At 33.9% G+C, this 18,210-nt stretch overlaps 3 protein-coding genes across 16 annotated transcripts; 1 reads left to right on the top strand and 2 right to left on the bottom strand.

Moving 5' to 3' along the window:
* Window positions 1-11: 11 nt before the first annotated feature.
* LOC117607826 (spermatogenesis-associated protein 20) lies at window positions 12-5,939 on the bottom strand. 10 transcript variants are annotated; one of them, XM_076688461.1, is made up of 14 exons: window positions 5,381-5,596; window positions 5,096-5,214; window positions 4,644-4,803; window positions 3,857-4,220; window positions 3,649-3,792; window positions 3,391-3,480; window positions 3,047-3,304; window positions 2,651-2,830; window positions 2,373-2,582; window positions 1,844-2,036; window positions 1,384-1,552; window positions 1,111-1,319; window positions 665-864; window positions 12-596 (listed from the first exon to the last, which is right to left on the bottom strand). In XM_076688461.1, exons 3-14 carry the CDS (start codon window positions 4,781-4,783, stop codon window positions 336-338), a joined length of 2,418 nt encoding a protein of 805 aa, XP_076544576.1. In that variant the 5' UTR covers window positions 4,784-4,803; window positions 5,096-5,214; window positions 5,381-5,596; the 3' UTR covers window positions 12-335. The 10 variants fall into 10 exon arrangements, with proteins under 10 accessions (XP_076544576.1, XP_034187866.1, XP_034187869.1 ...); XM_034331975.2 differs by lacking the exons at window positions 5,096-5,214; window positions 5,381-5,596 and adding an exon at window positions 5,775-5,939; XM_034331978.2 differs by lacking the exons at window positions 5,096-5,214; window positions 5,381-5,596 and adding an exon at window positions 5,740-5,909.
* Window positions 5,940-7,445: 1,506 nt separating this feature from the next.
* Window positions 7,446-14,891, top strand: Cmtr1 (Cap methyltransferase 1). Of its 5 annotated transcripts, none has more exons than XM_034331985.2 (4): window positions 7,446-8,744; window positions 11,789-11,884; window positions 12,082-14,329; window positions 14,399-14,891. In XM_034331985.2, exons 1-4 carry the CDS (start codon window positions 8,690-8,692, stop codon window positions 14,889-14,891), a joined length of 2,892 nt encoding a protein of 963 aa, XP_034187876.1. In that variant the 5' UTR covers window positions 7,446-8,689. The 5 variants fall into 5 exon arrangements, with proteins under 5 accessions (XP_034187876.1, XP_034187877.1, XP_034187879.1 ...); XM_034331986.2 differs by having other exon boundaries at window positions 8,686-8,812; XM_034331987.2 differs by lacking the exon at window positions 7,446-8,744 and adding an exon at window positions 10,906-11,132.
* A 22-nt stretch (window positions 14,892-14,913) lies between these two features.
* On the bottom strand, window positions 14,914-17,391 carry LOC117607829 (nudC domain-containing protein 1). Its single transcript, XM_034331989.2, has 4 exons — window positions 16,970-17,391; window positions 15,898-16,876; window positions 15,455-15,816; window positions 14,914-15,391 (listed from the first exon to the last, which is right to left on the bottom strand). The coding sequence occupies exons 1-4, from the start codon at window positions 17,082-17,084 to the stop codon at window positions 15,192-15,194; spliced, it is 1,656 nt and encodes a 551-aa protein (XP_034187880.1). The 5' UTR covers window positions 17,085-17,391; the 3' UTR covers window positions 14,914-15,191.
* Window positions 17,392-18,210: the final 819 nt, after the last annotated feature.

The raw sequence follows: 18,210 nt of genomic DNA, 5'->3' as shown, positions 1-18,210 counted from the left end.
CAATACATAATTAAATGTCATTTAATTACACATACATCTACTTATGCAATATACATACCTGAATCATAGTAATATTAATGTATGTATGTACACTGCCAAGCATGGTAGGCTTCCCTAGGGAAAATGGCGCTATAGGGAGAGACCCCCACTACTCGCTTGTAAACATTTACTCCAGAAACTTTGATTTAATATTTTCTGAAACTTTGCACTCTAAAATTTTTAAATTCGCATTTTGAAACTTAGCACCTCGGAACTTCAAAATTTTATAATACTTATTGATAACTACCATTCTCGATACTGTACCTAACTATTATCCCTGAGTAATGTACTTTTTTTTATTGCTGTTTATCTAATAACGCAGTTAATTGTTGAGAATTTGTAACAGGTAAAGTACAAGAGCGATGTTTACATACGTAGGCTGTTGCTCGATCATTCACAAGCTTCATATTTCTAAGATGCTGATTTTTACCAAGTAATATACTATTTGTTTCATCATGATCAATTAAGAAAAGAATTCTTCCAGGAATCAGGCGCTTATATACAACGCGAAGTAAATCATCGGTATCCTCAGCATCTCGCTTTCCGATTATATAAATCTAATAATAAATTAAAAAATGAATACACAATTTATATAGTTTCTGTGAATATGTAAATTAATAGCTACCTGTGTTGCATCGTCGTGATAACGAACAAGCGCTGATACTAATTGCGGAACTGCGATAGGTCTTTGCGTTAACAAGTGTCTAAATGCTCCAAAGAGACGTGTAACTTTATCCTTGAGGTCGCTACGACCCAAGTAGTCAGCTAATCTCAAGAGATTTTCGGCAGCAACTGAATTACCGGATGGTTCTGCTCCATCATAAGCTATACAGAAAAATATAAATCTGCTTACTTTCAAATGGTATGCTAATCCAAAACTACCACAGAATGAACTTAACGCAATAAAACACGGAGCAAACACTTCTATAAATATTTAGATCCGCTCAGCTTTACTGCATGATGTTGGTTTCTTTGAGAGTACAACACTATTACAATTACCATGTGTGCAATGTGAAACGGTGAGAATTTTGATAAATGAGTTAAAATGATGTTGAAAGCACCTAAACATACCTTCCTTAAGTCTTACAATTATACTAGGATCATCTGACGTTGTTGTAAAATATCCACCATTTATTTCATCCCAAAATAGTTTGTCCTGTATGTCCTGTAACTTCTCGGCAAATTCTAGCCATTGTTCATTTAAACTAGATTCGTATAAATCCAACAGTCCTTTTACAACGAACGCATAATCGTCTAAGAAACCAGGTATAGGTGTGCTCCTAAAAGTGTAACATTAAAATTCATGTTGCTCGCATAATGTGATATTAACAGTTGTACAATTACATTTGCGTAATTTGGTTTTCAGTGTTCCGGTAACAACTGTGAAGTAGTATATTTTTAGCCTCATCGAAAAGGTAACGCTTGATAAATTTCGCGGCATCTGCCGCGTACTCGACATACTGCTTATTTTCTACTACTGCTCCGCCATACGCTAGACCGCTTATCATAAGACCTAAACACGAATAATTTAGTAAAAAATTCAACGGATTTCGTTAATACATTGTACACCTTTGAGCATAGCAAGTAGATTTCTTTAGGGAAAAGACTCCTCTTTTTGCGCATCAATGTTTACTCGGGAACATTTTTTTTATTAATATATTTTGAAACTTGGCAATTTTAGAAATTTTGAAACTAAAATTCTAAATTTCAAAACTTTGCACTCTATAATTTAAACATTACTTTTCCTAGAAAAGCTTGCCGTGCTCGGTACTGCGCATTCGAAATTTTGTTTATAACTCTTTACCATTCCACGCTGTAATAATTTTGTCGTCTAAATGAGGTCGCGGCCTCGCCAATCTAGCTTCGTATAAAATGGAACATGCTTCTTTCAAATAATCTTTTATTTCTTCAACGGTACAATCAAAATGCTTGGCCGTTTCTTCAATTCCATTGTATACTATTAATACATTTTTCCCTGTCAATTCTCCATGTGGATCCTGAAATTAATGATTAACCTTTTTTATAATTGACAATTAGGAATATGCAAGTAGGCAGATATATCGGATACCCGAGTTTTGGTTCTAGTTGGAAAAACTCGAATGAGATATAAACAAATCTTGGGTTTGCCATCTACTTACATACAACCCATTTCACACACTATCATAAATCAAGTCTTGGGTACCCGAAAGTTTTTCGAATCCCCAGTATTCATACGTAGGAAATATCTACTTTCAGACTCTCTCCTGATCTCACCCGATTAAGTAACGTTTCCTTTTTCAACCAATACTACTTATAATAACACAATACTGTTATTTTAAAAACATATAACATACTTGATACGGTTTTACGTTTCCCGATTCCTTTACATTGAAATGATAACAAAATACATCAGACAATTTAATATGCTTTTCATCAGAAATTTCTTTATCTAAAAGTGATTTAATTTCCTTAGCAGTCCACACGTAAAAAGCACCCTCTTTTTTTGCATGTCCATCGTGTGTTGGATAGGAATCTGCATCTTCAGCACTGTAAAAGCCACCTTCCTAAGGTAAACGTAATAAATAGTAAACGTAAACATAGGTACAACATTCTGAATAAGGAAAAATTATACCGGATGTCGGAGATCCCTTATCACATATGTGGCAATGTCATCAATAATTTCAGCAAAATCATTATCTTTAGTTGCAAGATATGCATCCGCATAAGACTTCATTATTTGACCCTGATCATATAACATTTTTTCAAAATGGGGTACGTGCCAATCACCATCAGTAGAGTATCTTGAAAAGCCCTGATTAAAAAACAAATATTAAATAAACCTAATGCTTGAATGAATATTAATATATAAAGAATCATTTGAATCTAGAGCTATTTGTTTTATAATAATCAAAAGGCAACTGTGTTTTAAAGAAATATATTGTTTAACAGAACTGAGAATTCAAATCATCAAAAGATATTAGATAATATATTACCAAACCATCCATTATTCAAGGATTAAAAAACTTACCTGACCTACATGATCATGAATACCACCATAAGACATTTTCTTTAAAGTATGTATAGCCATATATTGACAATGCTGTGCTATCTCTTCACTGGATCGTCGAGCATACATATGAAACAAGAGATTCAAATTCACTGGTTGTGGAAATTTTGGTGCCTGCATACTGTATGAAGAACCAAATCCACCGAATTTTGGTTCAAATTCACTCGTTAGTTGTTGAACACATAGATCACTACATTCTAACGAAGGTACTTCGTGTTTCTACATCAGAAAATCACTGAGCAATAATACAGCTCTGTTAAAAAAAAAAAGAAGAGGACATAAATAATTAGTACCTATTATTTTACCTTTGATGTTTGTGGAATTTTAGAAATGGTTTGTAAAGTTTCGAAGTTAGCAGAGCCAACTTCTGTAATTTTGGTTTTGAGTGAATTCCACTGCAAAATAATATAGAAAGTAAAAAATTTACATATTTATATGAGATATTATCCTAATATGGTAATGTCAGATGAAAAAATATGAAAATTCGATGTAATTAAATGAACAAAATGTAAGAAATATTTATACTTTTTCAAAGTATTATTAATAAATAAAAATATTTTTACCTTTTGAGCAATATTGAGTAAAATTGTCTTGAATCCTGTTTGTCTAAATGTATCTTCTGGAGGAAAATAAGTACCTCCAACTACAGGTCTTAAATCAGGAGTTAGAAATACACTCATTGGCCATCCCCCATGACCAGTCGTTGCCTGCATAAAATAACTTTTAATTTATCATGTTCGCTTAAAATTTAATGAAACATCAATTACTTACTTGTACAAAAGTCATATATATCCTATCTATATCTGGTCTTTCTTCTTTATCTACTTTTATATTAACAAAATTTTTATTCATAATACCAGCAATTTCTTCATTTTTGAATGATTCTTTTTCCATAACATGACACCAGTGGCAAGTAGAATATCCAACAGATAAAAAAATTAATTTGTCTTCCTTCTTTGCTTTTTCTAACGCTTCTGTGCACCATGGATACCAATCCACTGGGTTCTTAGCGTGCTGTAGTAAATAAGGTGACTTTTCCAAAGTTAGTCGATTCATCTTTTGTGCCAGATTTTCAACATTGCTTGAAGCCATATTTGCTGACATTGAAACAAAAGTCTGTGACTTCTGAACTATCCTATAAAGTGATTGATTTATGTATACATACATGTAATACATATAACAACAAATTTAGAATTAAAGTTAAATTATAATAATAAATCAATTCATGTAAACCATTATTTAATGAATTAAGAAAAAAATGTTACACATATTGTACTAAATATTTTCAGGAAAAATAACAAATTGAAGTTTAATATTCCTTTTATTTTAAATTGATTGCACATGCTATAACTTCAATATAATTAATACATTATGACTGTAAACAAATAACAAAAATGATTTCTATTACTAGATCAATACTAATATCATTTTTATGTATGCTTTTTATGGAATACTCTTATACAGTAATTTCTATGTAAATAAATCAAAATTTAAGATACTTTCTTCAACAAAGAAACAGAATATAAATATCGTTTAAATTTGTAGTCAAATATACTACCTATTTAACCGAAGTACAGGTAGTGGTATGAAAGCACCTTGAAATAAATATGATTTTGTACCACAAATGTAACTGTATCTTTTCTTAGGTAATTTGTATGTACGAATTAGTGACAAAAGAGAGCATCTTCCCATAGTCATGTACGGTACACAGAATGTACCTAACAGAAATCATAGTTTCCCAATTACAACACATAAAAATAAATAAAGTTTCATATTAAGTTTCATACAATAAATTAAGGTTCATTGTATGAAATGTAATTTTCATTATTACATTTTAGAATATAAATATACATATAAATCAATAATATTTACACTAATTTAAAGAATAATTCATTTAGAAAATGATTCTTTAAAAGTGATGAATCATTTTAAAAATGAACTTTTATTAAATTTAAATTTACTAATCTTAAAATCAGTTACAGTATTATTTGGATATCTAATGTCACTTACAGAATTTATTTGTTACTTTGAATTATATACAACTAATATTTATTAATGTGAATTTTAATAATTTTCTCCTTCTTTCTTTGCAATATTCGTAGTAACAATATATTATTATTAGCCTATAACTGCCATAAATTAAAATATATATTTGTTATATTGATTTTAAATATATAAGTAAGTGTTTTATCATTTCCATTTATATACACATATTTGTTAACATATTTTTTACATGAAACAATTCACCTTTCTATTTTTTACATAAACTATTCTTTGAATAACTTATACAATTACCTATCTTTGAGTAGAAAAATTAAGTATTTAACTTTGACAAGGTCGAATCTTATCCTATCATGCTACTTAAGGGTTAATAATAATATTTAAATCGCCTAACGTTTGAAAGAAACAATTAAAGATATATGTACTATTGTTAATAATTTAATTTCTTTGATAATAACTAAAATCTCATTCTCACAAAAACAATGAAACGAAATTATTCATTTATTTGAAAGTTTGTATTTACGTAATCAAACGCATTTGCATTCTCAATGCTAAACAAGATACATACTGTCTATACAAATACATTTGTACGTAATCATAAAAATGGTATATTCATGCTAATTATTATTTTTTCTTTTATTTGCAGTCTGTACCTACTGTCTAACGAAGAATGAATCTATTTACATACAAGCTGGGAACAGCGGGATCATTGTGATAAATTCTTGATTTGATGTCAAATTTTTAAGATTCTTAATTATCTGTTTGGGTGGGAGTTCGAGATGGGTGTCGTGAGAGTCAACTCAATAAAAAACTCATATATTCTGTCAACCTGTCGCTGCTGATTGGAGTTCATGTAAATTCTGGTAAATTCGTAAATGTGTCGGGACTGTGGTCGGGACCACAGCCGACTCTAGTACTAGCCATGCTGAACAACGTGGCAACACCGCTCACGTGACAATCGGGAGTCCTATTTTCAAAAACAGAGTCCTGTGCTCGGAATTGTAATTAACGTCTTTTTTAATTAAAAGCTGTAGTAATATACACTATTTGGTGTTAATTATGTATAAACAATATATAAACGTTGCAACTATGGCAAATAGAAGTGATGTGGTAGTATAAAATTGTTATAAATGTGATATATATTTTGTGTACTTTCAAAGTAGTTTGGTGTTGTGAAGCATGATATTTGAAATATTTACAGTGGTTTCAAGAAAATTTAGGTATGAAGCAAAATGAAACCATCTTTCCTTGAAACAAGCGAAATTATTGGAACGAAACCAAAGAGGTTATGTGAAGTCCAGAGAGTAGTCGGGAGTCTGACGACGTTGATTGGCTGAGAGTCCGGGAGTCCGGGAGGCAGATAGAGTAGGCTAGGTGTTGATATATTCAGACCAGACTCCCGCGGTGTTGCCATTTTTACTTCAGCACGGCTAGTACTAGAGTCGGCTGTGGTCGGGACACTTATGTAGTGTTATTCATGGGTAAACTTTACTTTACCGGACCCGAAATTTTGGACCTTTTTTTTTTATTTATCTTTAAATTGAATCTATAGTTTTTGATGCGGAGAATCCAACAATGCAAGTCTCAACTTTAGGAATCCAATGGTTCAAAACTTATAAGCATGTAAAGTTTGATATTTTTAGCGGATTTGCTACGTTACTGCGACGCCATATTGCGTTAGATGTATAACCTGATTGGTCCTCGTATAGTCTAGAACTAAACTTCTGCTTACCTTAACGAAAAACATATTGTCGCCGAATCGCCTCCATCATAGATCTCATCAGATCTATTTTATTATGACGGCAAAACCGTCGCCACAGAAATTCACATAAACGATGAGCAAATTCGTCGTCGTGAAAACGACCCCCACCCTCATCCAGTCCTTTGCCGGGCGCCAATTCGATTCTATTTGTTGTGTATGGGTGCCATCAGTAGCTGTATTTAAATTATTCATAAAATTGAATTCTCTCTCTCTTTAAAAAAATATACACCTAACTAACTCAAACAGTATCAAATTTACATATAAATTTGAACGTATAAGAAACTCTGAAAAATCTGTTACTTGTTGGCTGCAGAATAATTGAAAAGGCAAAAAGCTAAACATCTAGAAAACACATTTAGCTAAAACGGTTTGATTAGACCCGCCAAAGTAGTCGGCACCCAGGTGAAGCTGCCTGCAGCTAGCAACACCGTTCATTGGTCAAGAAGCCAATATAGCGTCACAGTAACGTAGCAAATGCGCTAAAAATATCAAACTTTACATGCTTATAACTTTTGAACCATTGGATTCCTAAAGTTGAGACTTGCATTTTTAGATTCTCCGCATCAAAAACTATAGATTCAAAAAAAAAAGTCCAAAATTTTGGGTCCGGTAAAGTAAAGTTCACCCTTATTCATGAATAACGAATAATTCCACATTGTTCTTAATTTAAGACGATGTAACATTTATCGCACGCTTCCCTTGATACCCACGCTGTGCCAATCCATTTGTTCACGACCACGACCGAGCGCGGCTGAAAGCCAACGCTTTCGTGGTTCAGCGCGCGCTCTGATTGGCCAGTGTTTTTCGTTAATAATTCAAAAACGAAGCTTCAAACGACATTTTGGTAAAGGAAAATGTTGTTCAGAATCACCTCAGCAACCCCTCATTTCCGGGAGTTATAGAAGTTACGGGACACCTTATATGTATAAAGGTATTTCTCATGTGAATGAGGCATAATGGCTGCGCGCTCGCCCGTGACCTGATGATGGGGGCACTTTTCCCTTTAGTGCTTTTTCACTAGACGATCTGACACTATCATTGATGCTGTATGTACATATATATTGGGCCTTTTCCCCTTCGCCTACATCGTTATTTCTTTTTGGGATTCGGGATCGCCCACTAGGAAAAACGGGTGGCCGGCGTATGAGTCAGAAGTTCCGAACCACGGAACTCAGGAATTCTACGAGAGTGGCCGAGAACTCAGGAAAGTTGCAGCCAACGGCGGGGGCCCGGAACCCACGAACTCCTGGACGGGGTGGGGGCATCGCCATTTTCCCTAGGGAAGCCAACATTTTTCTATCTAAAATGTCGACTATCACAGCCAACTCTAATACTAGCCGTGCTGAAGTAAAAAGAAGACTAAACATGCCTTTGTTACTGCTGGGGCGTCATTATTGGAGTACCCGGTACCCCAAGGTGAGGTTGGGTTTCCACAGTTGGTATAACAGTTGTGTCTGTTTTATCAGTTCTTCTCTTACCACACCTCGCAGGAGCATGCATGGCACAACTACCTTATCGACTGAAGAAACGAATACATGTATAATACTTTGCAGTATTGCTACATCTATTTCCATATACATGGCAATTGGTGTTCGCACTTCACACAAGCATATATCTGCTTTCATCCCATTATATATAAATATAATATAAATATCCCTTTGACATACTCTATCTCGTTTTATCTCGTTACACAATTCTCTTTCTTGCTCTTCAGAGATATGGCAACACTGAGCTCGAGACACTGACCAAAGAGATATAGCCGTTGGTATCGAAGCAATTTTCCGTTATCGTAGACTATTGCAGTGCGAAGTGTTTCACATTTTTGTACTAGGATAGAGCAGATGGCGTTCGTTCTCGAAGCACAAATTCACGGCCCTTCCAGAACAATCAACAAAGGCATGTTTAGTCTTGTTAGATCTGTAGTCACTGAACACCGTGGAAGTCCGGTCTGAATATGTACATATGTATGTATATCAACACCTATCCTACTTTATCTGCCTTCTGGACTCCCAGGCTCCCACCATCGTCAGACTCCCGGCTGCTCTCTTCACATAACTTCTTTGGTTTCGTTTCAATAATTTCGCTTGTTTCAAGTTTTTATTAACTTATATACACGTTTATCAATTCTTAAACGTTTCAATTGGTCAAACTTGTGGTTCTTGTGTTCTTGTAGTTTTTGACCTGAAAAGTCCGAAAATCCGAGGTAATTATTTAGATTACGGACGGTAACTCCGATTTCGATGATTTTTGAATATGTTGTAGAAATCAACATTTTGAACAACTTTTTCCTATACATATAACCGCCGCTCGGCTTTAGTTTTCGAGATATTTTCGAAAAACTGTCGAAACTAACACATTGAATTCTGGCCATCTATGTGCGTCCGTGACAACGTACGCATTAGTATGGGATTGCCGCTTTTCTACTGTTTCTGCAGGCAACAGCACGGCGACCGATGACCATATATACCTTGTGTACTTCTGCATTCATGATTTCAATGTATCGTAGCTATGATGGCAGCTGGGAATTTAATATAGCCTAACCTAACCCAATTTACTCTACCTAATCAGTGAATTAAGTTAGGTTAGGGTAAAGTGATATTCTGGTCGCCTAACGGCGACCAGACACACATACTGAGATTCAAAATCATGAAAATTAGTTAAATTTAATTTTTAAGCCCACCTGTTATATATTGGTGTCGGTCACCGTACTGCTGCCTGCAAAAACAATAGAAAAACGGCGATCGCACACTGACGCGTAAGAAGTACACGGACGCACACGAACAGGCAGAATTCAATGTATTAGTTTCGACAGTTTTTCGAAAATATCTCGAAAACTAACGCCGAGCGGCGGTTATATGTATAGGAAAAAGTTGTTCAAAATGTTGATTTCTACAACATATTCAAAAATCATCGAAATCGGAGTTACCGCCCGTAATCTAAATAATTACCCTTCCCTGCATCCAATCCTTTGTTTGGACTCTATTTGTTGGGTGTGAGTACCATCAGTTCCTATCAAATTCGAAGGGATATTGTTTATAAAAAAAAACTAACCTTAGGTATACCGGGTTTAGGCCGCCACTTATATAATTCTGTTTTACCGACGGCGACTCCACTCATTGGACAATATGGCGTCGTACTGACCTGTCAAAGTACGCCAAGTACACACATTTTCATGTACTCGTATCTTTTAAACTATTGGTTTCCTAAACTTTTAACTTGCATTTTCGGACTTTTCAGGTCAAAAACTATAACATTTGATAATTTTTAACCAAAAATTTTTGGTCCCCTAAGAAGTGCAGCCATCATGCTTCACAATACCACACTACTTCTGTACACAAAATACAGGGTGTCCCACGCAACTGGAACAGGCTGTACCTCCTAAACGGTTGGGAATAGAAGAAGATGTTATAAGTAATAGTTAAATGGTATCGGACGGTGCATAATATGCAACTAATTTTATGCACTTTTGTGTATCGGTGCATCAGAAAAATGCAACTGCACTTTTTTTTAAAATGGAAACCTATGTTTTTGACTGCACCAGTCGATGCAGTTTCTAGTGCTCTACATAAAAGTACTAACATACTTATGCCCTAAACTTATTCGTTAGGAAGTTATCGAAGCTAAAATCGATATAAAATCGGGTCGGCAAACGATCGCACACGGGTAGTGAATTGTTACTCATGGAATTCTTAATCTTACAGTGACTAGTATTAGCAGCCGCTTCATGTTTACAAACATTGTAATGGAACATAATGTAAATAATCCGGAACACTTGCCGAGAGCCCAAAATAATTCAGAGAAGCTTTAGCTTCGAAAACTTCCTAACGAATAAGTTTAGGGCATAAGTATGTTAGTACTTTTATGTAGAGCACAAGAAACTGCATCGACTGGTGCAGTCAAAAACATAGGTTTCCATTAAAAAAAAAAGTGCAGTTGCATTTTTCTGATGCACCGATGCACAAAAGTGCATAAAATTAGTTGCATATTATGCACCGTCCGATACCATTTAACTATTATTTATAACATCTTCTATTCCCAACCGTTTAGGAGGTACAGCCTGTTCCAGTTGCGTGGGACACCCTGTATATATCACATTTATAAGAATTTTATACTACAACATCATTTCTACTTGCCATAGTTGCAACGTTTATGTATTGTTTATACATAATTAATACAAAATAGTGTATATTACTACAGCTTTTAATTAAACGAGCACAGGACTCTGTTTTTGAAAATAGGACTCCCGATTGTCACGTGAGCGGTGTTGCCACTATGTTCAGCATGGTTAGTACTAAAGTCTGCTTCATCTTTATCTTCATCTTCATCTTAAATTTGCCCTTTTGGGCAAATAAGGGATGCGTTCACACATCCCTAATCCTTTATCGCTTAGAGCTGGCGTATTATAGGAACTTTTCCGCCCCTCTATTGCCCAACGAACACTTTTGGCCACGCGCGCTTTCCACGCCTTTTTTCAAATCTCATTCTATACATTTGCCATACTTTTTGAGTCTGTTTGTGTGTGTCCTTTTAGTCGCCTCTTATGACAGGCAGGGCATACCGTAGCCTTATTCTAATCCCCCTGAATCCCCCCAAGCCACAGGGGTTGACTAGAGTCTGCTGTGCTGCTGTGCTCGATATTTCTTTAGTTGGCAATACCGAATCCTAGTGTTAAATCAAAATGTTCGTGTATATTTCTCATCAATCGGTACTGTTCTTTCCTCTTAGTTTAATTATGTTTGTCTAAATATAGTCATTGTATTCGTTGTGATACTGATTGTTCAGTTATTTCAAAATATCATATTAATAATTGTTGCATAAGATTATATTTTCATGATGGTAATAATAAGAAACATAACCTGCAATGATAACATCATGTTTTGTAACATAAGCACTTTAAACAAAAGTTGTATAATATAGAAATAATCGCATTTATTAAGCAGATAAGTTCCTGTTTACGTTCTGCAACTATTTGTTTAAAGTAATTGAACATTATTGGTTGGAAGTGTTAAATAAATTTATAGCAAACATGAAAAACAGTAAGTAACATTATTTCTTGTCGTTTTTCAATGTCATTTTATATTCTGTGTAAATTAAAAATATTATTAACTTTGTTTATTTAAAGCAAAAAGAATTTTTCAGTAAATGTAGTTCATTCCTATTGTATAAATATATTAAAACTTTACTATAATCACGTTAGAAGTTTAATTGTATTCCAGTCATATTAATATTTTAGATTCAGATGAAAGTGATTCTGATGAAAACTGCAGTAATCAAGACAATGACCAAGCAATTGAAGAGAAAAATGAATATTCAACCAGTTTTTCTAATCAATCTTACATTGAAAGACGCGGTAGAAAAAGAAGTAATACTACTTTAACAGATGACACTTCAGACTTAAATGATAGCGATTGTAACGAAGAATATTATGATAAAAGTTTTGACGAAAAAGACGATATGAAATTTAGACATAATATGTATAAATCTTGTGAACAAGACTCTGGTGAGGAATGTCAGAGTGTACAAAATGCATGTATGGATGATGATGCAAAGGAAAGTAAATCAAGGAAAAGACCACACGATGATCCTTATCATCATTACGGTAAACTACCAAAGATTCAAAGAACAAATGAAAAAAGTGACGATGATACAAATGAGGAGGAAAGAGAGTACGATGGAGGAGAACATTTTATTAAACAAGAATCTAAAAATTTTCTTGATGGGCAAGATAAGGCTCAACGAATGATGCGTATGATGGGATATAAAGAAGGCCATGGTCTCGGAAAGAATAAACAAGGTCGCTTAGAACCAGTACAGGCCCCTAAACAACATGGTCGTAGAGGTCTTGGACATCATGTACCAGGACTCGAAGCTTCAAGTCTTAAATGGGATCCTAAAGAAGAAGAAATAAAAGTTAAAGAAGACATGGAATGGATAAGAAATCCAGATAATTGTTTGCCATCGTTCGAAGAAATGCAACTCTGGTTGCAAAAGGGACCTAAGAAGCTTATTATAGACGATGAAACCCAATTCTGTGATGAAGATATAGTTATAAATGTTATTAATGCAAAATCAATATTTGATCATTTAGACGAAATAGAAGTACGTCGTGCGAGGACACGTTGTAATCCCTATGAAACTATTCGCGGTGCGTTCTTTTTAAATCGTGCTGCTGTTAAAATGGCAAATATAGACAAAGCATGCGACTTTATGTTTACCAAGCCGGAAGGTTTACAAGACAATGAATTGTTATATTTCGCGGACGTATGTGCTGGGCCAGGTGGTTTCAGTGAATATGTTTTATGGAGAAAAAAATGGCATGCAAAAGGATTTGGTCTTACTTTGAAGAATGAAAACGACTTTAAATTAGCTGATTTTTACGCAGGTCCTTGTGAAACATTTCACCCATATTATGGACCAAAAGAGAACGGTGATGTTTTTGATCCCATCAACCAGGAAGCTTTCAGAGATCTTGTAATGACACATACTCATGGCAAAGGAGTACATTTTATGATGTCTGACGGAGGATTTTCAGTAGAAGGTCAAGAAAATATACAAGAGATTCTTTCAAAACAATTGTATCTCTGCCAATGTTTAGTAGCCTTGATGATTGTACGAGAGAAGGGTCATTTTGTCACGAAGCTATTCGACCTTTTCACACCATTCAGTGCTGGGTTAATTTACTTAATGTATCGTTGTTTCGAAGAAATTTCTATTTTCAAGCCAAATTCCTCTAGACCAGCAAATTCAGAACGTTATTTAATATGTAAAACTAAACGTTCTGGTACAGAAGACGTTTTACGTTATCTTAAATACGTTAACAATTTGCTTCTGAAAAGCGATGATAATAATGACGTTCTACAGTTAGTATCACTGGATGAATTAGAAAAGGAAAAACAATTTGTACAATATTTGCGTATATCAAACGATGATTTAGGAAGGAAACAAATCATAGGTTTGCGCAAAATTGCTGCATTTTGTGAAGACAATACTCTTGTTGAAACGAAGCAAGCGGATATGCGTAAAGAGTGTCTTAAATATTGGGAGATTCCAGACGAAAGCAGAACAATACCGAGGCATATGAAGCCTCAAGATAAACTGAAAGTTCTTCTTGAAAATAATACTAAATTTATCTCGACTCCTGCGAAAAGATTGACGAAGGAAACTATGGAAAGTACAATGTTGACTGAACCTTATGATTGGTTCTGTATGCCCTGTAGTACTGGACTTTCGACCGAACCCAATAAAAATGCTACATTTTATATGGGCATGGGAAGGAGTAACGTGTACCGTTTGATACGAGGTATTTGGACGCAGATTAATGATATCAATGTAGAGTTACCACCAGATACACTTGTGTATGCTGAGGTCGTCTACGAGATGGCAAAGGAGTTCAGAAATCAGAAAAAAGTACAGACATTACATATTTTAGACGCTTTCATCCTAGGAGCTGAAAACGTTAGTTGCAAATATTTGAGAGACAGGTAATGAAACGAATATTACAAATTTACTGTTAAATCAATATTTTTACCGATATATACAATTTTTAATAGGCACGAACTCACAAAGCTATTTTGTGAAGCTTTATGGAAGCCTGTCGGCGGTACATACACTCGTGTGCGTGTTAAAGAATTACTTCCAGTAGATCCAAACATACGTGAAACATTGCAAATAAAGCAACGTCTAATGAAGAACAATCGACTGGCTTTAGTATATGAAATTCCTACAACTTCTTTAGAATGCAACAATTCTGATAACGATAAACCATACTTTATACCAAACAGTGTAATTTTCTTAAAAAGTACTGCCCCTCCTTGGACCCGGCATTGTAGTAAAAGATATTCTATAACGTATGTGTTTAATTCTAAAACGGGTAAGAACATATTTGACAAACATCGACCACCGGAAGCAGAAGCAAATTTCATTCAATCGTTTGAAAATCGCGTTATTTGGTATTGGCCTAACGATGAGGAGCTCACAATTGATATTGTTGCAAAACATATTAGTAACAAATGCCCGTCGCATAGCGAGGGTTTAGAATACTAGGGTAGTAAATTAAACATTAAGGTAAATATAAAACTTCTTATTAATGATTTATAATTATGACATTAATTCCTATACATGTATGTATACATGTATAGTTTTATAAATATACAAATACAAGAATTGCGAGTTCTTACTGAAGTTACAAAAATGCGTACATGTATTTTATAAGAAAATAACAGATGTACATTTATGTAAACAGATAGGCGTACCATACATGATGTGTGGTACAGCCCGGGCAAAATCATAGGCTATATTTATGAAGTATCTGCATGTAGTTACGATAAGCGAATATAATTAATTTCAAAAACAGATATGTAGTCGATATAATTTGTTTTTAGTAAGAACAATTAAATATTTATTTGTGGCAACAGCTCCCATGATGGGACAAGTTTCAGTACCTAAATCCACGATCCATTGTTTTCCAACTTGAATATTAGGTTCAGGCCTTTTATAAAGAAATATGTATCTTGTATGTTCCAATATAGCAACATAAGAACCATCTAGAAAGTATAAAAGATTCAGATGTATCTAAATTTATATTTGTACAGTAATTAAATATTTACCATTAGGAGAGACACAAAATTTCTTGTTGCATTTGCTTGCTTCAACATAACCGAAACCAGGAAAGGTATAACAATGTTCCATATTCCATTTGGTATCATCTACTTGACCAGTTATCCATAAACAACCATCATTATCGTGTCTTAAACAAATCGCTTGTCCAGACTTTGTTTTATATGTAAATAATACATGGTTGCTTGTTCCGAGCATAGCTAAGTGTGTACTTTCTTGTGTTTTGAGATCAACCCTTTGCAACAAACTATCTTTTCCTTCAAGATCACATTCTTCAAGCTGTTCAGCATTGAACCCTAAACAAGGTTGACCTTGTTTATTATCTGTTTGGTCTGTGCATAAATGTGCTAATCTAAACATAACGAAATAGAATATTAAAATCAAAATAGCATTAATATAAGATTAATTCTAACAAGTACGTCATATGATATACCTTGAATGAATTTCAGCAGCTAATGTTTCATTAGGTAAACATTCTCCACCAGCATCACCCTTAATCAGTTCATTCCACATTAAACCACTTTCAAATTTATATAATTCTAGTTTAAATGTATCTTCTTCATATTTCCATGTTGTTAAAGTTTCATCCAGTCTGTGTTGACACTGTCCTTGGATCAGTGCGTTATCATTCACTGTTACAGACAATTCTAATGGTGTTACATTTACTTTGACTTTATCTTTATGCTCTTTATCTATTGTAAGCCAAACTGTGATAGAATCTTCATGTTGAGACCAGCAATATTTTGGAATTTTTATTTCTTTGCTTTTTTCTGAATCTTTTTTATCGTCAGTAGTTTTTTGTACTTTTGGGCATTCAAATGTAATATAGTCTTGACAAATAGAGTGCAAATAGTTACCAGAGTCTTCTATATACAGATACTCAACAGCACCATTTACTTTTAATGTTTCTTTATTATTAAGCTCAAACGATTCACAGGTATCTCCTGCATTTTTCCAAGAATATGTTAATAATACCAATCTTGTAAATTTCTTTTCTCCTGTACTTCTAATATCACATGTTACAATAACAATGGAAGATGTATCGTTCACATAACGTATATCTAATATAACTCCAGGTTCTGCATCACTTAACGTGAAAGTTTTAACATGCTCTTGAGTATCTGTTATTAATAATTTTAAACAATCCCCTCCGTCAGAAATTGCAACAATATTATTACTAGTAAATCCAATTGATGGATTGTACAATACATTCTGTACATTTGCATCTGAATTATGTATTAAATGCATTTGTTCCAAATTTCCATCTATTTTTAATCGCCAAACAAACCAATTTTCATCAATAAACCAACATGATGTATCATAAGGATTTTTAAATAAATGATTATGGAATGCAAATAATCGAGTTTCTAATAGAGAATCTCGGTTTGTTGTTAACTCTAACCTACGTACATCTGTAAATTTAATAAATATGATTATTGTTTAAACGTGATTGTTAATAACAATTTATGTTTAAAATAAAAATGTAGCATTTTGTTTAAACTTACTTGCTTTTAAATTTATCTCAGTATCTATGGGAATTTCTTCGGTTGAAAACTGGTATTTTTCAAATTTCGTATTTATCAAATTTTTGTTAGGACGTAGTTCAACAATTTTTGTCATTTTACGTTCTTTTTGTTATTTACATTACTATCAACGACAATTAACAAACTACTGTTTATTACTTTTTAATATTAAACCATGCAATACAACCATATATGCCATATATAAAATATAGTTTCTTTCCCCAATATAAGGGATGTTTTATGAGAGACGGATTTTGTATAATCCTGTATGTTTTTTCCTTATTTTATTAATATTTATTTAGTTCCAAATGACGAGAGTTTTGCTCATTCTGCGCATAATAACTTTATTTAGGATCTATCCGCAGTTCATCAGAGTCCAGGTTGGAAGATGGTGGGGGAACACAGCGAGTTCTCTGCTAATCGCTTTCCACTTCGTTTGGGAGTATCGCCAATCAGGGCGAAGATGCGTACTGGAGATGCGTGAAGAACGAAAACTGGTCTTTTCGCAGTTATGGGCTCTGGTGAACTGTGGTATACACATTCCATAATATATGGTAAATACACAAGCGCTCTTATGACGATCGGAACGTCGAGAGAATATACCCAGTGGATAGAAAGTATTTTGATTTTCCATTCAATGTATTTACTATTAAATTTTATACATATATTTAAAAAAAAGAAGTAGTTTTCTTTTTTCTTGCATGCCTATTTATTTACCGACTGATTTCTCGAAACTCGGATTTTCAGTCAGTAAATTGTCGAGTAATTGCAGCCGCCTTTTAATAGATGGCGATTGTGTTCCCTGGTTCGAAAACTCGGTTGATAAGTTGTTGAATAGTTTCTGCCGTTCTTGTATAAATGGCGCTAGAATCGAATTTTAAATATAATTTGTGGCGGTTTTTTTAAAATACAAGTTTGTCAAACAATTATCTTAATAATTTTACGGTATTGTACGATTTTTATCGATTTATAAACAATAGAGTCAAAGGCAGTCAAAATTATGTTTCTTCAGTTGTGAGTGTGAGGTGTAGTAGAAGAGGGAGTAGTAAGACACGACTGTTATACCAACTGTGCTTTGTACATGCAGACCTAATTTCACCTGGAGGTATTTGGAATTCCCAAAATCATGCTCTCCAGTCTTGTTGGATCTGTAGTCACTGATGATACCACTTACGTACTTCCGTAAAGAATTCAAGTTCATTCTATGACATACCTATACCTTT

The sequence above is a fragment of the Osmia lignaria genome, chromosome 5, assembly GCF_051020975.1.
Source record: "Osmia lignaria lignaria isolate PbOS001 chromosome 5, iyOsmLign1, whole genome shotgun sequence".
Taxonomy (NCBI): Eukaryota; Metazoa; Arthropoda; class Insecta; order Hymenoptera; family Megachilidae; genus Osmia; species Osmia lignaria.
This window is presented reverse-complemented; position numbering and strand designations above follow the sequence as displayed.